The sequence below is a fragment of the Ciconia boyciana genome, chromosome 2 (assembly GCF_034638445.1).
Source record: "Ciconia boyciana chromosome 2, ASM3463844v1, whole genome shotgun sequence".
NCBI classification, from domain to species: domain Eukaryota; kingdom Metazoa; phylum Chordata; class Aves; order Ciconiiformes; family Ciconiidae; genus Ciconia; species Ciconia boyciana.
The window spans coordinates 40,759,201-40,785,094 of NC_132935.1; the positions used below are offsets into that span (position 1 = coordinate 40,759,201).

At 43.3% G+C, this 25,894-nt stretch overlaps 2 protein-coding genes across 7 annotated transcripts in view; one reads left to right on the plus strand and one right to left on the minus strand.

Moving 5' to 3' along the window:
- Positions 1–6,505, plus strand: part of ASPH (aspartate beta-hydroxylase) — a 120,732-nt gene extending 114,227 nt beyond the window's left edge. For 2 of the 6 annotated variants that reach the window (XM_072852429.1, XM_072852430.1), the window contains exon 27: positions 2,141–6,498. In XM_072852429.1, coding sequence (XP_072708530.1) covers positions 2,141–2,291 — 151 coding nt within the window. In that variant the 3' untranslated portion in view covers positions 2,292–6,498. Of the gene's footprint in view, positions 1–2,140 lie in introns of all 6 variants that reach the window. The other 4 variants (XM_072852432.1, XM_072852428.1, XM_072852426.1 and 1 more) reach the window with 4 other exon arrangements.
- A 1,091-nt stretch (positions 6,506–7,596) lies between these two features.
- The window catches only part of CLVS1 (clavesin 1), a 94,301-nt gene continuing 76,003 nt past the window's right edge, over positions 7,597–25,894 (minus strand). Inside the window, exons 3-5 of the mRNA XM_072851255.1 lie at positions 24,998–25,108; positions 23,652–23,887; positions 7,597–7,684 (exon numbers count right to left, since the gene is read on the minus strand). Of these exons, the coding sequence (XP_072707356.1) occupies positions 7,597–7,684; positions 23,652–23,887; positions 24,998–25,108 (435 nt within the window). The remainder of the gene's footprint in view (positions 7,685–23,651; positions 23,888–24,997; positions 25,109–25,894) is intronic.

A 25,894-nucleotide genomic window follows, 5' to 3' on the forward strand; every position in this document is an offset into this window, starting at 1 on the left:
ATCTTTGTTTCTTTACCATCACTACTGTTCACAGTTCCTAATTCCCTTTAAGGGCATCCATCCTCATGGACTGCTTCAGCTCCTAAGAGGTCCATGCTTTTGTCCTGCTGCAATGCAAAATAAATTTGCTTTGCTCATGCCACTGCCTGACTTTACAACAGACAAAACATGTAACATATAATCAGCTGCTGTGTCTAAACGCAGTAGGTGAGATTGAGATTTGAGAGGCAGTGACAAATTACTACCACAGTGACTTTTTGACATGTTGTGACATTATCACTAGTGGTCATCAGGACTGCATTTAACCAGGCATTAAACCTCTGTTCAAAATTATGAATCCAGATCTCGGCAAGCTGGAAAAGTGTGCCAGCTGAAACTTCTTGAAGTTCAACAAAGCAAATACAAAGCCCTGCAACTGATAACCGATCAACACCTTGCAACGGTGCAGACTGGTGATGACTGGATAGAAAGCAGCTTTGAAGAAAAAGACTTAAGGGTCCTAGGGGACGAGTTGAACAGGAGTCATAAAGTGCTCTTGTCTTGATGAAGGCTAGCTGTGTACTGGACTCTGTTAGTAAGTGTCTGGGAAGCAGTTTGAGGGGAGCAATTTTTTCCCTCTCTTCTGCACTCAAGACACTGCCTCTGGAGTACTGTGTCCAGTTTGGGGCTCTTCAGTACAAAAAAAGTCATTGATAAACTAGAGGGACTCTAGTGGAGGATGAAAAAGATGATTAGGAGGCTGGAGCATGCAACACAATAAGAGAGGGTCAGAGAGCTGGTTTGGAGTCTGAAAAAGAGATGGCTAAAGGGGAGCCTAGTTACTGTCTTCAACTACTAAGGGGGGAACTGTGCAGAAGACAGTGCCAGACTCTTTTCGGAGGTGTGCAGATATAGAATGAGAGGTAACGGACACAAGTGACAGTGAAGGAAATTCCATCCAGATAGAAGGAAATTTGCACAGTGAGGTTAGTGAAACACTGGAAGAGATGGTGGAATATCCCTAGTTGTAGACACTCAAAAACCCACCAGTCGAGAACCTGAGATACTTCATCTAACCTCAAAGTTGGATCCAACTTTGCAGTAAGTCTTGTTCTGAGCAGAGGCATGGACCAGATGCCCTTCCAAGGTTTCTTCCAACCTAAATTATTCTGTGATTCTATCCTTCATAAAATTGACAGGAACACCGATTCTTCTGACAATTAGTATCTCCCTTCTACATTGCCTCTTGCCATTGCTTTTAAATCTGGTAATTTTGTTAATTTTTCAAACGATGTAGGTGCTCAAAACCAAGCCACTTTGAATAAATTCTGTGCATCCCTTTTTGTGCCTAACAAAGGTACAGATCTTGGAAAAGTACTTCTGTTAAAACTTGGCTCTTCTGTGCTGTAATCAACGCTCACCCAGGGTACTTATGTCCATTCAGTGATCTGCTCTGCCTAAGCAGTACTTGGCAAGCAGAGGGGCTTTAAGTTATGTGGTCTCATCCTTCCAGTTCAGCTTTAATAGTACGGTTAACCCAGCGTACACTATGGCATTGCAGCCTCCCTCTGAAGAAAAATCCTTAGACTCTGTGCTTTGAATGGGTTTATGAGGCAAGACTGTTAACATCCCTGAAATTTTAAGCATGATCAGGGCCTAATTCTGTTGTCCTGATTTTTAGAAAAAGCAGATTGATTCAATGTAATTTATTTTCAAACCATATGACCATATTGCTGGTCATTCCCACAGTTTCCATTGCTCATTATGTACGTATCTGATTAGAAAAGGAGAGGAGTTGATTACTACACCGCCATTATACCTGTGAGCCTGATGAATGCTCCCTGCTTATGGGACTCAACTCATTAAAAGTATATAACAAATATTGCAAATGTCTGAATGTGTATGTGGGCATAACTATGCAGAGTGAGAGGAAACAATCCCTCAGTAATATGAAGATCCATTAGACCGATCTTTCTGTAGTTTATTTCAATTAAAACTCTGATATTCCAATCTATATTAGGTACCAAAATCTTGACTGTGCAATATATACTGTTTAAATAATTCTCGTATGTAAAAGGGCATCTTCAGAGCTGATCTATAGCTTGCATGCTCCATGACACTTCAAATATTACACTAAAGCATGGTCTTTTTTGTGTTGCAGAACCTGGGAAGAAGGGAAAGTTCTTATTTTTGATGACTCTTTCGAACATGAAGTGTGGCAGGATGCTGAAAGTTCTCGCCTGATATTCATTGTGGATGTGTGGCACCCTGAGTTAACAGCACAACAGAGACGCACCCTTCCTGCTATTTAAGGGGTTCCTTCTGATGTGCGGAGCAGAGGAGCTTTAATCCCTTTGGAGTATGCGAATAGGATTAATTTATCCAGCATATGAAGAATACAAGTATTGTAAGGGTTAGAAGAGATAAGGACGACATTCTACAATCACAGAGGACTTGATTTAAACAAAGGAAAAAAAGAAGGAAAAAAAAAAAGCCATGTTTTGTTTCATACTGATACAGCACTGATATGTATTGTTTTTCTGGCTGCAAGTTTGAAAATACAAATCTTGTCAGCCAAAGAGCAATAGATCTGGATTTTCAAACTGAGGAATGTGCAGATGTGTTTGCCATGCCTATATTATGTGTACAAAACCAGTCAGTCAGTCACCTGCCCGACCATGTTGAGGCACAAGATTTGCAATTCTACATCTGGGAAATACTTCACAGGCTTTTATCTGGGAAGCAACATGTAAGGTATTTACAAACATATGCACACAACCAACTTTGAAAATCGGTATGCAGTTGTAATGTTAGCTGCTTTAGGCATAGAACATGTCCCTGTGTTATCAACTGTAGATAATGTGAATGGGTTATGTGTGTTTTGTATTTTTTTTCTACCTGAGTAACTGTATTTTTCTAGCATAATTATGAACAAAACTTCTTTAATCAACCACTATTTTTTAAAAAACAATATCTATATAAAAGCATCTCTAGCTATCAGCAGAAGGAAAACACTATATATTAACAGATTTCATTTTTGCCAAGTGTGGCCTTCTCTTGCCCTCCTGGAAATGCAAACAGAAACTTGCATAATCAGCTGCTTAGCGAAGCTTTGTTTTTCTAAAACAAAATAGTTTTCTTAGTTAGCAGGCAACCTTCAGCTTGATAATGTGATTTTGGAAGATGTTGAGCAAATGTGACGTCTGTAGGCTCAGATCTTAAAGTGCTTGACAGTTCTTAGGATTATGTGGTGAACTGCTGTTTCTTCTGTCGTTACAAAAGCTTGTGTTGTGATATCCATTTTCTACCCAGCAAGAGTCTGGGGCACCTCCTTCCAGGGGCTCCTTCCAGGTTGCCCTTGGGTGGTCATTGAGCAGAAAAAAATATATGAAGAATTTTTTGTGCTTTGGGCAGAAGGACAGGGTCTAACTTGGTTTCCTGCCAGAATGCAGAGCAGACAAAGAGCTTCAGGTTATTAACTTGTATTAACTTCTGCTGCCAGCATCCTACAGAGTGCTAGAATGCTCCTTTAATTGACCTAATGGTGTTTTCCTTGTCTTGAAATGTATGACATGATGCTGAAGTAGTCTTATCCCAGTACTGTTTACAGTATGCTCTGTATTGGCCATACAGAATTTGCTACATGGTAAAAAGGCCTATTTTCAAGAAAGAAACCGGGTTGGATACAGCAGTTCACTGGTCTTTTGGGTCTGTACTGTTTAATGGGAGATGGAGGGTGCAGGACCTTCCAGTGTTAACTTCTAAGAACACTGTTAGTGTTAGTGGAAGGAGAGACCTGGGGCTGCACTGATGATGGTTATGGCTGGCTGTTACCTACTCGCCTGCAAAACCAGCTGGGTGCGGATAGGTGTGCTAGGATGCTCAGGGCTTGTCAAGAGCAGTGGCATCATTACAGAGGGTTGTGAGAGACAAACACTAAGCAAGGAGACCTTGAGGTTACTTAGTCTCCACAGCTTTGGCTTTGTTGTCCAAAAGACACTGAACTGTCCTGTTATTTGTTTAATGTTCAGTGGTTTTGTACTGCAGAGATCACATCATGGTACCTAAGTATTGCGACCAGAATGTCATGTTTGCTGAAGCAAAATACAGATAAGAGCCTTGCATTCCCATAAACTGAATGCTTTTCAGATTTTGTATTTTACTAGGTAATTAAATCTTGTAATGCCATGTAACACATGGTGATTTCACCATGAATTGGTATAACCAGTTTCTGGAGGTGTGCACTTTAATTTCCTTTTTGACTATGAAACTGATAAACCGTCTCTGATCGAGAGTGAGTTTTAGCAAGCTATGATAATTAGGCTTTAATGTATTGTCCGTATCAAAAATAACACTGAGACTATACACAATATACAAGAAGATAACAGTTCTCAGTTAATCATCATGAAAGCTGAAGAGATTTATAAGTTTCACTCTTAAGAAAATATAAAAATGCTTTTGGAAGGCATTAGGAGAATCATGTGCAAAACTGGAAATAAAGTACTCATTATTGTGGGGAGTCATAGTAAAAAAGGTTTTCAAATCTCCTGGTAGTTGTTTAGTCAGAGGCTGTATTTTGTATCTCTGTAAAGTAATCAAGCAGTACAAATTATAAACTATTTTGTAATTCTGTAAAATAAAGACATAGTTTGTAAAGAAGAAATCAAGAACTGTTGAAACCAAAATTTGTGATTTAGGACTATTTTTATTAATGTTGCATTTTAGTTTCTATAGCTCAGAGTAAATACTAAAGGAGTGGTAAAAACTTTGGAGCTTTATTTGTAAAAATCCATGCTGTCCTTCAGATTGTTTCAATGTTCCTTTGAAGGCTCATACTTTAGCTTTTCCTGTTGTGATTGGCAAATAGATAAAAGTAATCTACCCGAGATGTGTGTGTGCCAAAGTAGCACTGTTTATTAAATTGTGTAGTGACATATTGGCCATTTAAAATATTAAGTGCCTTGAAGATGACAAGGTGTATTATGAATAGCTCCTGCAACACTGAAGTGAACCTATTCTGTGCCTGTCTGTCAAGGAGCTGAGAGCATATCTTTTTGTTAGGTACAGTTACTGGATTAGCTATGTACATGGGACAGGGAGGGGAATATATGTAGCAAACTACAGAAATTATGCAGTGAATAGGTGGTATATTATTTTAGGTATTCCTGTTTGCCAACCGGTATTTCATCTTGAAAAAGTTTTTTCAACATTGGAAATGCCAATGGAAGAAGTGAATGGAAATGTTTTTTAAATAGAGAACCATTGCAATTTAAATATTTTTTTCTTTAGATTTATTTACAGAGGGAAATGACAGAGAAGGGCGATATAGTCTCCTGTTTGTAAGGCAGTTTGTACTCATCACAATGTTAGGAGGTCGATTCTTCCTGCCTGGAGTTACCTTGCTTGCAAGCACAGAGTCTGTATGAGATCCTACAGGTAAATACAGGCATCATACAGTTATATACAAGATATCATATGTATTCATGTCACAGCTGAAGAAAATAAATAGTTCTAATCTTCTGCAAGGTTTAATCTTCAAGGACTAGATTTCAGTGATATTTGCACTTCCTGGGCAGACCAAGTCCCACTTGAATGAACAGTGATTGTAACAGGTCATCACAAAGATTCAATGGCAGTGGAGGTAAGTGTATTAACAGAGAAAAATTGTAAACCAAAGTATTTCTTCATTAATGCTGCAGTATAATAGCCGTTGTCTGTCTGTCTTTGGTTTTTTACTTTCTGCTTTAAGCAAGTTCTCTGTGACAAATCCAAATGCCTGTGAGTCTTCGTGAGCCCAGGGAAGGGAAGGGAGCTGTGTCCTGTTACCAGGAGGTGACGTCCTAGTTTTCTATAACAGGTGGTAATGCCAGGGGAGGGGGAATGCAAGAAATCCCAGAGATAAATGGGCTCAGTCATCTTATTTGTTTAATGTTCCCTGCAAGCTTGTGCTTCTTTTTCTGACTCCTGTGTTGCCTTGCTGGGACTATCCATGCCTTAAAGACTCGCTGTCTGTCATGGAGGCCAGCCTTTGTGTCAGTGACATGCTGCTGCAGAAGGTGGTTAGTCTGAAAGAGGCTATCCTGTACAAATGCTAGCGGGTAAATCCCAAGTGTGTTGATAGGATCTGGCAGGATGTCCTTTCTGCCCTGTGCAGGCATAAAATGTTGTTGTAGATAAAGGCAGTATTTTGTTAGTCCATCTGTTATGGCTGACCGTGTCCAGTTGAACTATATCATCACTTCAGTGTATCACTTATGAATTCAGTGGATGTTCCAGAGGCACATTAAAAACTCCTGTGCCCATTATCATCTCATTTTATATATATGGTTTACACTGCTACCTTTGATATGTTGTTGCCAACCACTTGTTCTAGTAAATTGTCAATGTGTGGCAATTTAGTTGAAGACTAAAGGTGTGTACAGTGGTTGTAACCGTTTTAGGAAATAAAGTCACTGCACATGCAATTTGATAACCATTTTTCTTTTATTTCTTTAACCCGGTTTCCATTTCAATGAAGGGATGGGACTCTTTTTGCTGCTAGGCAAATAGAGAAATAACAAACTGATCTTTGGCATTTCAGTTCTTCTGTTCTTCCACATTTCCTTCTAGCAGAAGCTTGTACTGAATAATTAATTCTAAGTTTTCCTTTTTCATTTTAACCATGGCCTGCATCTGCAATCAGCATACCCTTCTGGCTACACCTTTCACTGACTGCAGGAGGGAAGGGGGTAAATGGCTCTGCAGAGCTTTCATTTCCAGTTGTGACCTAAATGAAACAATCTGGATTGAACCATTAATCACTGGTGAATGTGTCCAATGGGTCTCCCTAGCACCCCCCCTTCACACGCACACACACGCACACACGCACACATCTAATAGTCTCCCGAGTTGCCTGTGGAAAAACACATCGTTAAAATTAAATAATTGCATTTCAAATTGTGTGTGTCTGCTGCCCACACAGCTCATTCCAGTTAGGAGACAGTTTTATAAGTGCTTCAAAAGTTAAGAATAATTTTTGCTAGATACTGAAATAAGTGACCCCCTATAAGCAGCATGGTTGAGGCAGTCACAAAGTGTCATGTTGAATGGCATTATGCTGGCACTGATTTTTTTTTTGTTAATGCAAAATCCTTCTGTAAAACTTGAGCAATAGATGCTGCTATTTCTGCCCTCTGAGCCAGACTAAACTGCTGATTACAGTGCAAAGTTTAAATTTGAGATGCATTTCTTCAAAACACATTTAACATTCGCTTCTATAAAACCGAGCATCCCTGCTGGAGGCTTCAGGAAAACTTCTACTGACACACCCTGGTTTTTTCTTTAAACAGAGAATGCAGTCCCATCACTTCCAATATTTTAATGTCATAAGTCAAAACAAAATAAAGAAATAAATTCCTTGTATATGGACAGACTCCTGCGTCAACAGAAATGTCTCCATTTTTGTTCAGCATCAGCCGCACGGACAGATGGCTGGTGACAGTTGTTACTTGCTCAGGAAACATGAAGGACTTGTTCTCAAGCAAAATGTGTGCGTGTGTGTGTGTGTCGTGTGCTCTGTGGGTTTCTGGTACGGTGGAAGTCTGTTAACATATCTCTGTGTGTTGGGCGTGTGGGAGCTCAGTCCAGAGCCAGCAGCGGTTGGGTGTTCTCACTTTCCCCCTGGTCTTCGTGTTTCAGCGTGCCAGCTTCCACCACAGACTGGGACCTGAAAGCAAGAAGACACGCACGCTAGCGAAGGCTGCTGCAGGAGCACTCACCTTCCTGGAGTCCCTTTGCTTCTCTTTATGATTTTTGCTTTTGTCCATTTTTACCTTTATGGCTTTTAATTTCTTTTCTGTGGAATACATAAGGAATTTGAGAAGCATTCCTTTGAATAAGAACAGGGATGTGACTCATTGCATGTCTCAAACGCTTTAAAAATATTTAGCACTTAGCTGCTATCCATAATGCTGAACGCACTCAGCAACTTAAAGGCCTGATCCTAAGGTACCATGAGATCTGTTGATCCTTAATGTCTTCCTAGGCAAAACTGTGCAACTGCTTACTGGAATACTTTGCACAAGCAAAGTCATTTGTACAAGTGCTTGCAGGAGTGAGTCTCAGCTCATGGTTGTTACAAATCTTAAAAAAAGACAAGTAGATAAATCACATTTTATGATGTAGGAGTTTAAGGGGCAGAAGTTTCATGAGTTACCCAAGATCAATGAAGAAGCCAGAATTAATATGACAACAAGGGAGCTTCTGGTGTGCCCAGTCCTGCAATTTATCTTTATCTCCTTGTCTGCACCTCTGAAGGAGAAATTTATTCAGGGCTAGTCCATTTTAAATTCATTTCTGTCTTCAAGGTGGGAAGCATAGTTTATCCTTTGCTGCTAATGGACAAAAAAACCCCCAACACGTAAAAAATGAGTAAACACTAGAGAAAGTGGAGCATCATGATTTCTTGCGGTAACAAAAGCTGAATGGGCTTAAACTAGTGGGAATATTCAAGATTCTTACATTTTCTGAGGTCCGTGTGCTCCAGCATTTGCTCGCTGAGCTATGGAAGGAGGAACTGATGAGTTTGTTCTTACAGAGATTTGTTATCCTCCATTTTCTCTGGTTTGGGCTAGGAGTTGCCTCCCAGTTTGGAGGCAACGAGCTTTAGAGCAAAATCGCTCTGTGAACTGGGAACTTTTAAAAAGAGAACTTTTTCAAAGGTAGGGGTAGAATCATCCCGCCCAGGCATTTGCATACTGTATAGTATCGTTTTAAAGAACCAATTTTCTCATGGATAGCTTTTAGCTTTTAGAACTAGGAGTAGCTCTCATTCCCTACAGGATGTGTTTGTAGTTCCCAGTTGTTCATTATGGTAACCTTAAGCCTTAGCTATTCCATGAGATTAGATATCACCGCTCTTTTGATAAGGATCATTAATAAATTGCATCCTTTGCTACTGCAGCACTTGATCAGGAGTGAATACCATGACTGTGAATAACTTGTATGATTATTTTTCTTATGCCTGGAGCTTTCGTTAAAGCATAATAAAAATTTTCCATTAAAAAAAAAATCTCCAAAGAGAGATAACAAAAACTGGATGCTCAAAGGGAAGATTTTATGCCAAAATTTTCAAAGAATATATGTTTGCCCAAATGTTTTCACTGAGTTTTTTTTACAGTAACGTGACATGCATAATGTTTATGATTGCATTTTAATATAGAAAAGCAGCTGATTCAGGAGATTATGCAAAATGGCAATTTACATATTTCTAGTATGTGGCAGCAAACACTAATCATGTGGCTTTGAAACTGAGACAGAATGGATTCACATCACAACATCAACAGGTTTTAATTTTCTTTTCTGGACTACCAGATTAAATTATTATTAAATAGTACCTGATTAATACTTGTCACCAACGTATTGCTTCTGTCTGACCCACTGCCCTACAGTGAATATAAAAAGTCGCAGATCCATTGCAGACTTAGCATACATTGCTCGCCAGCATACAGCAGAATGTTTCAGTTCTAAGTCAAATATGAAAAAACTCGTAATTTTGCCTTTTGTGCCTTTTGTGATCACTGCTGATTATCTCTGCTCTCATCTCATTACACAAAAAAATATTCTTGCATCTGTAACAGCAAGATACCAGTTTCGCCCCCATACTGGTACTCAGATGCACGCCAGGTTGGGAGCAACGTAATCCCAAACTCTGTATGCAGGTCCCATGCTGCTCCTCTTCACACAGAGCCAAAATAGCTGGAGCATCAAGTAAATGTATTGCAGCCCACCTGACCTCCAAATTCAAGATGCCAAATAATTCAAATGCTATGCCCAGCCCTTCTGAATAACATGAAGAGGCATCCAACTGAGATTTTAGTATCTGCCAAGCTCTGCAGCAACAATCTCTTTTCCTTTTCTGCTAGAAGCTGCTTAACCCCCTATCCTAAAATAAGCAGTTCAGGCATCTATCTGAAGGGCACAACAGTGACTTGAACAATCGTCACTATTTTCTAAGACACCACAATAAAGGACTTGCTATTGTGTTTGGCTTTCCATTTTCCAAATGCATCAGTTTTTTGTTTGCTGAAAAATGTTTCTGGTTTTGTTTTTAACTTAAATTTTATGTAGGAAAAAAAAAGAAAATTATTCAATTCTCAACAAGATTCTAAAATACTTTTTTCATATTCTTCATTTGTGGTAAATATTAAAAATGTAGATGCTCAGAAAAGTATTTTGGCAATATATATCAATGCAGCTCACAATCTAATGTAATAACTCAGCGTGACAGAGATGTTTTACTGGCCTAGAACATCCTGGAATATGTATTCTATAGCTATACTTTATTTAGTGACAGAAGAATTTGCAATAGGCCACCGTTGCAGAAAGCATTTTCAACTGACCAGTAACTATATTTTGCAGCTGTAGAAATGAATATAAGACAAACACTATTTGAAAGCATGTACCCTATATATTGGTTTCGTCTTGCTTTTGTGTATCTAACACATATTCAGTTCAAGGAAAGCAGTCGTATTCTAGGTATGTGCAAGTTTACACAATATTTAGGGGGGGTTGTGTGCTGATTCTAGTATTGAACCTAGGACTAAGACTAGTTTCTGGTTTAAAATTACTGCTACCTGTTTTAACTGCATTAACATTTTCTTCAGAGGACTTTACAATCAAGTTTCAAATTTTTAAGTAGAATCTGATCATGGTTCATGAAAGGTGTTTGGGTATCTAACTCCACCTTAATCTCTTATTGAAAAATAAATTGCAGTCAGACACCAAAGTACCTTTGCCCTGACTAGTCCTTGTAATTTGCAACCATCTTTGCAGTAAAAACACCAAAACACCCTCTTACGCAACAGTTTAAGCTATTTTGATGTAAAATGGTAAATGAGCAGAACAGAACTTTCCTTGTTTAGCAAGCTCAGTTTAAGCTTAGGCCCTGTAAATGCTGTGGATGCTGTTCTGTCAGTACCCTATGACAAACAGAAGTTCACAGCACCAGACAAAAGCATTTTTTTTTTGCTGCCTTTGCATATCAATGTGTACAAATACCTGATGGGGTAGAGTAGAGAACATGAAGCCAGACTCTTCTCAGTGATATCCAATGACAGGAGAAGAGGCAACAGGCACAAACTGAAATACAGGAACTTCCATTTTAACATAAGAAAAAATGTTTTTACTGGGGGAAAGGACAAACACTGGAACAAGTTGCCCGGAGAGGCTGTGGCGTCTTCATGCTTAGAGATATTCAAAATCCAGCTGGACACAGTCCTGGGCAACCTGCTCTAGCTGACCCTGCTCTGAGCAGGGGGTTGAGTAGAAGATCTCCAGATGTCTCTTCCTCAACCTTTTTGTGATTCTGTGCCCACAGAAATACCAGCTTCTCTGAACCATTCCAATTCATGTTTCTTTATTCTGACAGGCCAATGATTTTCTTTCCAAGCTCATAATGCCTTTGGGGTGTCAAATTTGGCCATGTGTATGACATTTAGCTGCTGAACATAGATACCTACTGCCATTTAAGGCACCTTAGGGTATCCAAGACAACCTTCTATGGCTGACTGTTATGACCCAGGATTTATAGAAGACTTATAGGGGACTCATGTCCTTCTGGAGTAACAGACGGAGACCAAGAGGACATCACAGTGCCTAAAATCATACAAGATGCTTATACTTAGGCAGCAGAGCCCCACCTGTGCTGTTGTTTTTGCAGGATGAATGCAAGTAGTTTGTAATGTTCAAGACATGTCCAAGTCATTTTGACCTGGGCCAGATATGAACTAACCATCTAAGCAGGAAATAGTAATTGCATTGGCCTTCGCCTCGTATCACTACATTTTAGTCACTTGTGTTGTGATTTGTCTCACCATTAGACATCTATGGTCAGTCTGTGCTATAAATGGCAGAGAGAGATAGACATTCTCAGGGTGCGATTTATCTGACCTGTTCTAAACATATGATTCATGGGTTACCTACATTCAGGTCCCCATTCTGATGAGTTCTCATCTGTTAACACCAGGGGGAACAGGTTCCATGATTTAGAAGGCAATGTTTACATATCATAGCCATGACCGCCTCACACTATATTACCTTCAATACTCACCTGAAAGGTGGCACATGTCCTGTGTGTGCTGCAACTTTGGAAGTATAAATGAGTATATTCGAATTCAAAACCTTCTGGCTTTCTTCCTTTCTCAGCTAAAAATTCTCAGTAACCAGTTTGGAAGATGCTAGGGTGTGGGGGATCTGGTTGAGTTAAATTTTAACACAAGCAAACAATTGTTTGTATCACACCGGTAAGATCACTGTGTAAGGCCCTGAGCTGGCAGGCCCCATGCCTGTCCTTTAACATGATACATGCAGGAGACTTAGCTCCTGTAAAAGTACAATGTGATCACTGTGGGCTGGGAACTAAGTCTGAAGTAGTTAACAGGCAAGTCAATGCCCATAGACTTTCCTAGCCCAGTTTCCAAGGCTAGATAACCTTGCTTAGGAGACTAAAATGAAAATGGAAAGAGAAATGAATTCTCAGTCTCGCTTCTGAAGCCTAGGTACCATTTGAGTGTGCTCCATTTAAAGTGTCAATCAAACCCCCCTTGGTTGTTTTACTGTTCAACAGGAATATTTGGAAGCCTGGAAAATCAACACTATCCAGCTGTTTCTCCAGCAGGTCAGCCATATATTTCAAATGACAGCACTGCATAGGTATGTACATCAGTATCTAAGAGAGCAGATGGCTTTATATGTGTGTGGTCATTTTATTGCAACTATCTCAAATTCAGTCAAAAACCGTGTAAGAAGACTGGATGCAGGCCTTCTAGCTGCACTGATTTCAGAAGGCTCTTGTCAGAGTACAGCTGGAGTGAATCAGCTCACAGGAACTGACGTCTGTTGGGTATCAGTTTTGTTTCCCACAAAAAATAAAATAACAAAATCCTGTACTGAGCTAACAGTAACTGCCAGCATATCATGGCATGCTCGCCTTAAAAGACATCTTCCAGTTCTCTGATCCCTCATTTTATGCTTTCCATCACAGCGATGCTGATGTGCTGCAGCCCACAGGAGTGAGGACATATTACATTTGTGCCGGGCTTCCTTCGGAGGGTTTTGTGGAGGAAGGAGGAGGGTGGCATGTTTTCTTCCCCAAGTGCAGGAGGCTTCAAGCTCTGAGAGTGACATACTGCAGCCAATCAATCAGATCGTATCGTGTGACTCTATTCATCTACCTCTCACCTCCCATCTGCTCATTTCCCTCTAATTCCCTTCCCATTTCACCAGCACCTCAGGGCTGTTCATCTCCCAATTATTCATTCCCTTTACAGAACATAACAAGCATTTTTTTAAAATCACACCCGTGAATTTTTGTATTGACAAGGTCTGAGGGGCATTTCTTTCTCTGCCCTCCTCCCTCCCCATCAGGCTGCAGAGGAGGGTGCAGCACCCCAGACTGTGCTCTGCAACACACCTCGAGTATATGTCTTCATCAGGTGGGAAAAACAAGGATTTTTTCCCTGGTATTACAGAAACAATGCAGATGTGCAGGTGTGAAGTAATTGTGGTAAAAGATACTCTTTTAGTATTTAAAGCACTTGAAAATGAAATGCATGGGCAAGGAATCTTGAAAGACGTGTATGCTCCCGCAGGTGGTGCAGGCAGATGCGGGCAAGCTCTGCTCAGCGGTGCACAACTCCAGCACAGAAGCCATGAAGTGTGGCTCTCTGCCCAGGCTAATAAGCCCTGCTGAAATCTCTTGCTAATGCAACTCTGCAGCTTCTGCACTTACGCTGGCTCACAGCTCTGCGTTAAGACAGGGCATCGTTGTGCTGCAGAGACCTGCCCAGAGGGGCAGCTTTGATACACCAACCGCAGCATTTCAAAGAGACGAAGCAGCATCCGTGTCCAGGGGCACAGCTGAGCTGGTTAAGTGATCCACTGGTGCGGTGAGTCAGGGGGCAAAGCAACATGAAAGCTCTGGCTTAGCCTTACTGCTAGCCCAGTGCTTAGCCCACAGGACAACAGTGACAAGCTGCTGTGCTTCCCAAACAGGAGCTGGCTTTGTGGCCACCATGGCATCAGCGACCATCTTTCTCCCTGATGGTTAGCACATCCTAGGGAGAGGTCTCCAAGTAGTGCCTTGGCACATCAAAGCCAGGGGCGACTATGGCCCAGATACGTGCTTAACTGCATGTGTGAAGAAGTCTCTGTGAGTGCATCCACACCGCTAAAGAGGCGACTGCCGCAGAGTGAACCACAGCACAAGACCCCTCGTCATCCCTGTGCCCACCAGCAATCTCCATGCCCCTCCTCTCCCGACAGCTGGCCCCAGCTGCTTCTCCCCACCACAAGCCCTGGGCACAGCTCACTGCAAGGTCTGCACCAACGAGCAGCAGGGACGACACTGTGCCGCATTTGGCTTTCACCACGGCCCGGCCAGCTGCACACCCTGTCCCAACCCGTCCCTTAGCCCACACCCCAGGGGATGCGGCGCATACCCTTTGGCACTTGCTGTAAAAACAGTTCTCTGGTGGGCTATGGCACAGATCTCAGCTTACTGCAGACACTCTGAACTGCGAAAACATACAGAAATGCTTAAGTATTTGGTGTAACACATCCAGTCTTATGCCTCAAAGCCACTGAGACCCAGAGGAGAGCGAGAGCCATGCGCTAGGCAGGGCAAACGCAGCCAGACTTCTCTAGCAGAAGCTATCCCTAAGCAATACAGTCAGGAGTTGGTCTGTGCCACCAACCTTGGAATTAGGGTGCACATCTTGGTCTTTTTTTGTTTACCAGTGTGGATGTGCCTGATATCTCCTCCTCCTAAGTGCTTCTGACTTTCTGTGTCAAGATCTTGCCTCAGTCACATCCCAAGTCCAGGGCAGGGGAAAGGCGTGGGTGGGCGCTTGTCCTCTCCATTTCCTTTCTCTGCTATAGACTGACTCCTCTACACATTTTTTTTTTTCCAATAGAAGGAATAGGAACACCTGCTTCAGACAGGAGCTCCTGGAAGACTCTTAATCCCCTGGGGTGCAATGTGTCACCCATCAAAAGGTAAGCCTAGTCATGAGGCCAAATAAAGACAACACGGCAGCAGCATTCAGCACCTATTTACAGCAGATTCGGCAAAAGCTGCTAACAAGCGTGCAGGATATGATATCCAATGGCCAAGTAATGAAGAAAATTTGCTTCTCCCACTTTATGAATATTGCACACACACACGTTCCTGTCATCACCATTCACGCTTTTCCTGCTCACCCCCAGTTCCTTGCCCACCAAGCGCTCCCCCTAGCCCAACAGCTTCCAGTGCCTTTGCTCAGACTCTCCAGTCCTTTACACCTGCCTCGTCCTTCGGTCTGCCCTTTTTGGTCCCATCCCAGTGATGCCAGCTCCCAGTGTCCCAAACAAACTTGCCACCAAATCACAGTCTCCTCAATTCTAGGTGGCAATAACGGGAAAGATGGAGCCCTGAGAGCAAAGGGTGTCAGTCTGCCTACTCCCCCGTCCTACATCAGATTTCCTGTCCTTAGCTACAAGAGCACTGCAGCATGAAAGCAACCCTGCAGATGTACTATTTAGGCTGGAAAGTCGAATGCTGCCACAGTGGGAAAAGCCAAGATGGATGCTGTGGGAGGAGCAGCCACTCAGCCAGGTGTGTGGGGGTGTTGTGACCCCGCATTGCACCCCAGCCCCAGAAGCATGCTCTGTGCTTTTTCAGAGGGCTCTTTCCTCCCTCAGTGCTCAGGGTAGATAGTGCCAAGCTAATAAGTGGCTATTTATTTTGCTTTCTTCTAGCGGTTCAGCGTGTGGCTCTGTGACACATTTGCTGCATATTATTCCAAGGCTGCTCTGAAGATAGCCTTTGTTAATTCCCTCCTGAGCTTTTCTGTGGAGTTCATCAGCGCAGTACTTGTGTGCCTCTTAAATGCTAATTCACTTACTGCCATAGCACGACTGTGAGGGGTTTTTTTATTTCCATTTTGCATGTGGAGAGCTAAAGCGCAGTAAGATTAGGGTCCAAGTATTCCTCTAATGTGGGGTGCGCATTTCCCAGTGCTGAGGGTCTGATTTTGCAGAGTGCTCAGCATTACATGGCAGCTTGTGTGTTCAAAGCACATGTCCCATTGATTTCTGTTGCAGGTGAGCGCTGCGTATTTCTGGAAATTGGACCCCAGAGTCTATAGCTTGGCAGGCTGAAAATAAACAATGTGCAATCTCACCATCTGTGTGAAGTTTGGTTTAAGCAACTTGCCAGGCCAACGCAGGGACCTGGGGAGAGAGGGCGAGCAGGACCCACTTCTCCAGGGCTGCACCCAACAGGCTTAACCAAAGGATCACTCCTGGTCTCCATCAGCTCTCCCCCTAAGCATCCCCATTTGCTTGTTCACCAAGTGTGCTTCCTAGCCCAGCTGCTTCCAGTCCTTTATGCCTGCCTCATCTTTCAGTCCGCCTTGGGGGTCCCATCCCAGTGACCCCAGTTCCCAGTATCCCAGCTGGGTTCACCGCTGAATCTTTATCTCCCCAATTCTTCTGCCAACAGTGGGGAGGAAGCATCCCCGAGACCATGGGGTTTTGGTCTGCCAAATCCCAGCTCCATGTCTTGCTACAGCGTGGCCTAGTGCAGGGAACATTGTTGTGATCACAAATAGAAGTTGTCATTACAAAAGCCCTCGGCACCCCATGACCTAGACAGGAGATGTGCCTTGTGGGTGTTGAACCATCAACCCAAACTGAACAAGTTTATTTATTCTGGGAGGCCAAGCTAAAGCACGAGGCAATCCTTAGGGTCATTAAATGCTAAAATTAAATATGTTTCCACAGAGCATGTGTGAATTGCCTTTCCAAAGGCTTGTAACTCAGCCAGATGTAGGTGGATTTTTCACAGGGCAGCAAAAGACATAAGGAGTGTAAAACCATTTGTTTTATTAAGTGTCATGTCTCTAATCTAAACTACTAAACTTTTGGCAAATTTATAGCCAGCTGAAGACATAATTTACAATGCAATATTTTAGGCAGCCTGAACAGCACTGGTTCTGCCATTCCCACCTCCAGCTTGTGTTTGTGCACCCGTGCACTGGTCACTGGTAATTGAGGGCTGTAAACAGATGAAAACCATGCTGTCAATGCCCTCAGAGAGCAACCAATTTCCTGCCTTGTCCCAGGGGACCCCTAGCACCAAGCTACCTGTCCCTCCTGTCCTTGGTTCAGCTGTGGCTTTGCTACTCTGATCTCCTCCTTGGCTTCTCTCACTCCTGGCTCCTGAGGATATTCTGCACCGTCTCCCCTGCAGCCTCCCCGGAACCTGCCAATGTGCCAGATCCACCGGCTCCTTTCCATTTCTCTCTGATGTATTAGCAGAATTCCGGTCAAAAGCTATAAAACTTTTCAACAGCTAATAATCTATGTTGCTACATAATGCATACATTACATGATATGCATGTCCCTGGGACACCTGCTTTACTGTCAAGACACGTCTCATTCATAACCTGCGTATGGGGGAAGCATCTCCACAGAAGCATTCAGAAATTCTCCATTGTTTGAAATAATTCATAATAAAATAGTGAATGTAAGTCTCGCACCATAGGTCTTACATATTATAGAGCTACTTTAATGGAAAGCTTACATGGAGTCTTTCCCTTTTCCCCCAGCACATGTGGAAATGCACCCCAGCTACAAGCAGAGCAACCCAGGTGCCACCCATGGGCAGTGAGAAGTTTTCACACATTTTCATGCTGATTTTTATTTGCTGGTATTTTACTATTTCTGTAGTAAATTGGTGCTGACTGTGAACCGACATAAAACATGACCCATAAAAGCAGAAACATATGGCAAAGGAACATTAAGGTCACACCAAGGATAACAACTAGAAAGGTCTGCCTTGCACAGCCCAGCTGGGCATATGGAGGAACCAGTCTGGATAAATAAAAACTTTACATAAGTCACCCCCATGAATGGCCCCTTTTGGATCTAAAACTGTTCCAGTTGGCATTGGAGTATACCAGTTGTGATATCCTTCTTTCTGGGAGCAGGATCCCATTTCTGAGAACCAACAATCAGTTTCAGCAACAAGTTCATTTGAAGATCAGTCCTTTTGAAAACGTACACATCAGGAGGTAAGAATGGCAAACCCTAATCTGTACTTTAAAATCCTTTCACTCTACTCTAGGACATAAAAATCCACATGCTCTGACACAACAACATGGGGCAACGCATTCCAACAGGTTTTTTAGCTGCAATTTCAAAATGCCTAATATGGGGGCTTTTGATGAACCACTAGGCAGGTCATTGCATCTTTAGGTGCTCAAATTTCTACTTCACAGCAGGAAAAGTTAATGGTGTCTTGATGCATAAATTGTACATTTTCATAATTAGCATGCTCGACTCTTCTTTAAAAGTTTTACCCTAACTCTGAATTCCCTGAGTCTCTAATGAGCTTGACTGGGTGATGGTAATGCTCTTGCAATCCATGTTATCCTAAGAATAATTTTTAACCCCAAATTTGATTGAAGTTATCCTTAATTAAACTTTGATTAAATGAATTTTATTAAAAAGCCCAGGTTGTTTGGTCAGAATATATATGTAGCTGTTACGTAAAATTTCCTTTCTCTGCAGGGCAATTTTAAATTGCACGAGGTTTTCAGACCTGTTTGCACTGGCAGAAGGTTAAAAGCGAGCGCTCTTTTGATGCCTGGGAGAGGGAAGGAACAGTTATTTCCCAGGCTGTGCTTGGTGACTGCGCGGGGAACAAGCAAAGGCAGAGAACAGTCTTTGTCACTTGGACCGAAGACCAAGTTCAGACATCAAGAAGTGACCCAGATGCAGCTGCAGAAAGGCAGATCTTGTAAAGAAAAACAAGTCACAGGGAGGCAACGCGCTACTGCAGGTTACTTGCTGCTGCTGGACCCAAGTGTAAAAGTAGAGTGACACTGGGGAAAAAGGAAACTCTTCAAAGAACTGAGCTCCTTCACATGTTCCCCAGTCACTGAATCCGTCTCTCCAATTGGGGATGCTCGCTCACTGGGGTTAGGTACCCAAATGGATACAGGCATGTTTCTCCCACTGTGGCTGGCCAAAAGACTATGCCCTGTTGGCACAGTGATATGTTGAGAGCAGTCTCTGACTCTTTAACTGCTAGGCTTAACCATCATCCACCATAACTGTTCATTACACTGCACACCCGGATAAAACCTCCAGCTGTTCCCAAAAACAACAGCTCATCAACAAAAACCAGCATGAGTGCCTCAGGCAAATGCTTTGCTTTTGTGTTAGCTCCCTGTTGACTAAAGCAACCCAAGGCCCCTTTCTGTCCATCAGGGCTCACAGAAGGTTTGGCCACAGCTGAAAGGGAGGTGGTTTTCTTCCCTGTGCTCTGAATTTTCACACCATTTACATCGCTCTCAAATCCCACAGCTCATAAGTGACGGGCTCGCTGCGTGGATGCAGACCGTTCAGAAGAGATGGCCCAAGACAGAGGAAGTGTCTGTTGCCATTGCTGCTCCCAGGATTATCAAACGGATGCAACCGAGCTCTCGGATCGAACTGACTTTGCTATTACTGTATTAATGCTGGTTTGCATGTTTATTACCTTGCCCATTTCAAACTTCACTGAGCTGAATCTTAATAAACAGATATATTCTGAATGGATTTTTGTTATTGTTGCTTTTTCTTTTCTCCCCTGGCCATTAGGACTCATTATGTGGAGTCATCAGCTGTTTTGCTTTGTTTCCCATCTGTTCATACAGTACTTGGGTTCTGGGATTTTTCCCAGGGTGTGAGATAATACTGCAGATGGGAGTGCAATTTCCACTGTTTTGATTTTGCCCCAGTGGGGCTTCGTGTGGCTGCTGGTGGAAAAATGACAATTGCAATGGTTTTGATTAAAGATTTTCCATATTATAGAAACTTGTCAAATCTCAAGATTTTCAAGATCATGTTGCTAACTAGAGTCAGTGGCAGTTTTCTTCTAAGAGGATTTTCAATCCCGTCCCCATCTACAACGCCTCCATTCTCTGAAGTAGACAAGGCCTCTTTTTTGAGAACAAATCTTGCACAATTTCAAGTCACAGGAAAAACCACCCCTGCCTGTGGCTGGGGAGAAGATAGTGTTCTGGTCCCATTGCTGTAAAGGGGAGGAGAAACTGGAACCTAATGAGACTTTGAGGGGCATCTAGTCTCCTGTGACCACTTAGGATAAGTGATATCAGACCTTTCACTCGTGCATCAGTTAGGTTGTCATATTGACCAGCTGTTTCGGTAACTCACTCCTCTGAAGACTAGCAAACCTACTCCTCTAATTTGCAGCCAAGGTATACTTTGGTCAGTTTATACCCATTTGATCTCATGCCTAAGTTGTCCTTTTTCTCAAATACCTGTTCTCTCTCCCCAGTTTTTATTCCCTCCTGTATTTGTGGAGAACGATCATATCCATTTCAACGTTTGCTCTGTGAGGCTGAACAAACCCCTGTCTTCCATAGCTTCTTGCTGGAAAAATATGCTCTCTGCTCTCCTCACCCTCCTTGCAACTCTCAGATGAACTTGTTTCAATTTATATGCATCTGCCCTGGTGACGGGAGCCAAAGCACTGCTGTCAGTCCCGAAGCAAATGTATGGGCACGTACTTGCTCCAGCTTCACTCCCTCCCACTGCTGCTTGGTGCTGCATTTTCACCTGGTCTGCATTTTGAGATTTATTTTAATTTCCAGGTGATGACTTCAGTTTGGTCTCAGGCACATCTTGAAAATGCCCTCTTTCTCCCCCTCTGCATTAATTTTCTAACATAGATTAAGTGGCTACAAAAGTATTTTGGTCAGTTATTCTCTGATTCCATTTCCTGGCATTTTTCTTCCAGATCTATAATTCTTATCTTGATTTCTCAGCATCTCTGCTACTAAAATTGCTAGACACTATATTTGGAGTATGTTGTGCTCAGGGTGAGCTTTTCTCTAGGTGTAGGACGGCAGTACTACATTTCACAGGGACATTTCTCTGTGGTCACAGTGCAAGACTCCAAGCTATTCTAGCAGCATTGAGCTCCAAAATTAAGAAAGCTTTAACACAGCACTAGTGGCAGCTCTAGCGAGGACGTGCTTGTATGGCTTTACAGCAAGTGGCCGCAGAGCCAGGAGGGGCAACCTGCAATCCTGCACCTTGTCACGCAGCAGGATGGTGTTCCGGTGGGGGGAACAACCACTGTCCCCCCAGCCTCCAGGGTAAATCCACCTCTCATAAGCATTGTTCTCCCCTGCGGCTAATTACTGGGCAGGTAAACCTGCAGTGATATCTGGGAAGTCAGAGAGGAGAAGACCCATAATTGTTCAGCAAGGCTTTTCATCCTTAAATTACAGAAACCCAAGAAGGCTCAGTCTTCATATATTTACCCCTTTCAGAGGAACATTAAGTGCTAAAGAAAAGGTCAGCCACCTTTTTTTTGTTAAACCCAACATTTCAGCATAGAAACATTTACAAAATTACCGTGTTTACTCAAGAGTTTAAAGATTTTTATACTGTGAGTGGAAGAGGAGAGGAGAAATTTTTAACAAAACTGCAAAATTGCTTTAATAAGGGAAAAAATGATAGGGCAATTGTGAGGGAATTATATTTAAGATGAAGACTAATGCTAGGAGATCACCTGTGCCTAGTGTAAACCTCCCTGGAGTATCCAGGAATCTCAGCCATGGCCTGAGACTCTCATTGTGTTAGAGATGTATGAACGTAAAGAGGCAAGGAGGGGGGATATATAAAAACAGGTAATGCTGGTAGAAGTCTGTAGACCTTTTAATAGGCCTTAGATGATATAAATCTGATTTAATAAAACTAATAAAGCACACAATTATGCTTCCTAAGCGTAGGCTTTTACCTCAAGTTAGGCCAAACCGTAATTTCAGAGAAAGAAGAATCAACGCAAATACAGGAGAAAATCTATCAAAGCAGTGAACTCTTCACCTCTAACAGCTAGTAGTGACCACAGGGTACAAGATCAGATGGTTCACTTAACTGCCGATAACGAAATTAGGCTAAAAGTTAGATCTAGCCTGCCCAGAGGCAACATGACAAATTAGATTCATCCACTCACCATATTTGTATTAATGTACTTTTGTATTAGTGAACAGATTATAAAAGAAGGCTTTGCCTCGAGGCAGGGTTTTCTGGCACTGAACTCATTTTCAAGCTGAGGTTCTCCCCTGAGGGCACAATAACACCCTCCCTTCTCTGCAGCCGAGGATCTGATCCTCAGCAAAGATTTACCTGTGAACAGCTCTTAACACCTTGGAGCTTTAAAACCTGCAGATTTCTTTCTATAAAGCTACATAAATTGTATATTCTTGATATATGTTTTAATAATAATGGAATATTTAGTTAGCATCTTTCTAAAATCATTCAGTGATTTTATTTATGCTAATATTTAAAAAAAAAAAAAAAGTTGTTTTAAAATCAGCTCTCTAGGACAGACTCTATAAACTCATCCTGGCTCTAAGTCTAGGCTGGCAGTCAGCAGTGAGAACTGCTGACTATGCAGATGGCCAACTCTCTTCATGCCATGGCTGCAACTCTGCAAAAGGTCGTAGCCCTGCGGTCTCGTGGCCTGTGAGCCGTGGGACTCACAGCACTTAACGTCAGTTGTACGTGTGTGTGTTTCCAGCACGAGGCTTCACTTTGCAGCGTGGCATCCCTCTGACCTGGGAGGGAGCTGTGAATCAAGAATGCATTTCTTTTTCCTCTGAAGATGAAAGACTTTTAAAATTAATTGCATGACATTATGGCTTGTCTGTGTTGTCAGCTTTGATTTTGCTGTGACAAAATGATGGCCGCTCCCTGTCACACAGAGTGACGCCGTGTCTGTGAGCACCGCACTCCTCAAGTGGCACTAGCGAGTTAAAGCATCGCTGGGATCTGCATTGAAAGTAGTTTTGAGGAGTGCGGTGCGGAGGGTGAGGCAAGGGCAGATGTTACACTCCTGCAGGGGAGCCAACCCGGCCATCGCTCGCTGCAGCTGGTGTTGGCTTTGCCATACCACCCACAAACCTGTGCCAGGTATCCAACCCACCTCACCCCATCCCTGCAACCAGTGCAAATGACCCTTGGGATACTCTCGAGAGGGTGACACTCTCGAGAGGTGTAATTTTAAGGATTCGGAGCTGAATGCACAACCACTAGAGCTAAAATCAGAGGTCTTAAAAGGGCAGCTCTGCTGCCTTAGCAGGGCTGGATGGAGAAAGCGGTAGCAGAAGCAGCAGGAAGAGACTAACCCATTTTCCCTTTAGAGGGCAGTGGTGTTCATTGGACAAAAGCTGCATTTCCAAGGAGGTAAAACCCTTATCGCTAATAACTGGGGTCAGCAGCACCATAGCAGGCAGCAAGTAATAGGAACCAGCACTGAAATGGTGCTGCTGGCCGCACTACGCTGTACAGAAGAGCATCTCATTCTGATACACTTTCTGTAATGCGCTGTGCAGGGGCTCGTTAATTTCCCCTTGTTTATCTTCACAGTAATCAGACGAGTAATTACGGTCCCACAGAGAGGCTTCCTTTCTCCTGCCACACCATGAACGTGGGAGTCCATGGTGAAGCGCTTCTTACCGTCAGTGTTTGCCAAATTACAGCCTCTCTCTAAGCCAGATAAGCCCTTCCTGCTAGATTTATGCCAAACCGGTTTGGAAAGCCAAATAAGAGAAGATTTCAAAGGCAGTACTAACCTCTTCATGGGTTTGGGCGAGGCTTCCCGCTCCAGGTTGGAGGACGCATGCTTCACATGCATGGCATTGTAGGAGGTGTGGGTGTACTCGTTTTCGTCGCTGTAGTCAGGACCAAGTAACGTTCGAGCCCACGTCCCCATGTCATACGGAGGAAGAGTCCCCCCGAATTCAGAGGGCAGGCATTCAGGGTGTATTAGCTGGTGAAGGCTGTTCAGGTTGTTACCATGAAGAAAGATCTTCAACAAATAAAAAGAATGTTCAAAGTCATCATCGATTCCTTACTTCAGTAAGTACAATAATAACAGCACTAATGAGGTGTGGAGCGTCATTAGTTGACGCTGCAGTTTCAGGTGGGAACTTCTGAAGCGCTCAGGGCTGGTGCGGGCGGGCGGGAGGAGGGGGATTAGCTTTGGGGTGTGCAGCTGAAGAATTAGGCTGGCACCGTAAACACTTCTGAAAATCCTGATGTGCTTACTTTTGGCACATGACACTTTCACTTTCTTAAGTACCAGATCAGGAAAAGTGCAAGTCAGGAATAATGACCGATTAGTGCTGCTCTAAGAGGATAGAGGCTTGTACGAAGAGTGGTGAGAAGAAAAGGGAGGCAGGGGAGCTTACTGAAAGAAGATGTGAAGAGTAGGTCCTCAGTGTCTGGGAGGGCAACCCAGCCCTGCACCCTGGGACTGACGTTTCCCAGGGGTGTAGGACTGTGTGGCCGCTTTGCACTGCTCCCGCGACATTTGTCTCTTTAATCCCTCTTTGCTTTCAGGCTGGTGCTGCCCTGGTCAGACACACCAGGGTGGGCTCTGGGGCCTTCTGAGAGATGATCCAGTGGTTGTTTGATAGACTCCAGAGGACAAATGGCCAAGATGACTACAGGACCACAGTTCACATGGGGTTCAGTGGGGAAGACCTGCCTTTTCTGCAGTGTAAGCAAACAGCCTTCAGGCATGGGCATTTTTTGTGGAAATGAGTGAGTTACCACCATATGAGAAGGAATGAAATAGGAAATTTTACTCCCACAAAAAGAGCTGAGCTGAAGTTTCCCTCACTGCAAGTGACTTCAGCCAGGCCTGATAATCCCTCCACATTGCCAATTCTCTCTGTCCCTGAGCATGTCCCATTAAAATGTGTCTACACTTTGTTAGTGATAACAGCTTTCTGGTCCCTGGCTGAGTTATTGATCCAATCCAGACCATTGCAAACTCTAAGTTTTAATAACAGCAGCAATTCTCTGAGGCCATATGAAAAATGCAGAGAGAAAAAGAAGGAAGAAAGGAAAGCAGACACCTACTCAGTTACTCCAGCTCTGCAGCTTCCTATCCCCCCCGGCCCCATCTAATTACCCTTTTCCTTGTCTTGTCTTTGAGGAACGGTTTGATTAACGTGTACAGGGCATGGATGTACCAGGGCTGGTTGACAAAATGGACTCCTCCAAAACGGGCAGGAAAGCTGTCCTACAGAAAGAAAGAAAAGGAAGGCAGTTAATAGATGCAGTGCTTTAGCCCGGCAGTCAATAGGATGAAAGTCAGAGGAAGAAGTCTGCCTCTTTCCATCTGCAAACGAGCACTGGGTTTGCTGGGAGGGGGCAGGAGGGAGATGGAAAAAGAAAGATGCCTGGAGACGTTTGCATCAGTTCCTTCTGTTAGCAGACGCAGTCCCTTCTCCCCTCCACACACTAACGCATCAATTGCTGATGATTTAAAGTAGGCTCTCCAGACACTTCGCCTGAACATTTTTTAACTCCATCAGGGCATCTGACTCGGCTGGGATGGGAAGCGAGAGGGGGCTGATGAGCACCGCTCCCTCGAGGGGAAGCTTTCTAATTTCTCATTGTGCGGCGTAAGGCAAGCCCCCGGTTCCCACGCACATCGCTGCACACAGCTCACCTTTTCACCCTTCGGCCTCCCCGCCTCCCCCCTGCTAAAATCATCATTACAATGGCTGACCTTTCGGGGTGAGCGAGCAGCATATTATGGGGAGGAGGATGGGTGGGAAATGCTGATAAGTGAAGGTGTAGGGAGAGTGCACCATGACGGCACCATGGAAACTGCTGGAGCCCAGTGCTCGCTGCCGGGCTGTGCACAAACACCCTCGCCATTAGCATGCAGGTAGCGTCCCGCCGGCGAGGTGTTTGCAATAGCGTCCTACTCCCCTCAGCCAGCGTGGCACGCTTAATAAAAGAGGAGGTTGCTGGCGTGTCTTTAAAGGTTATTGTATATTGTAATGGGCATTTTGTACCT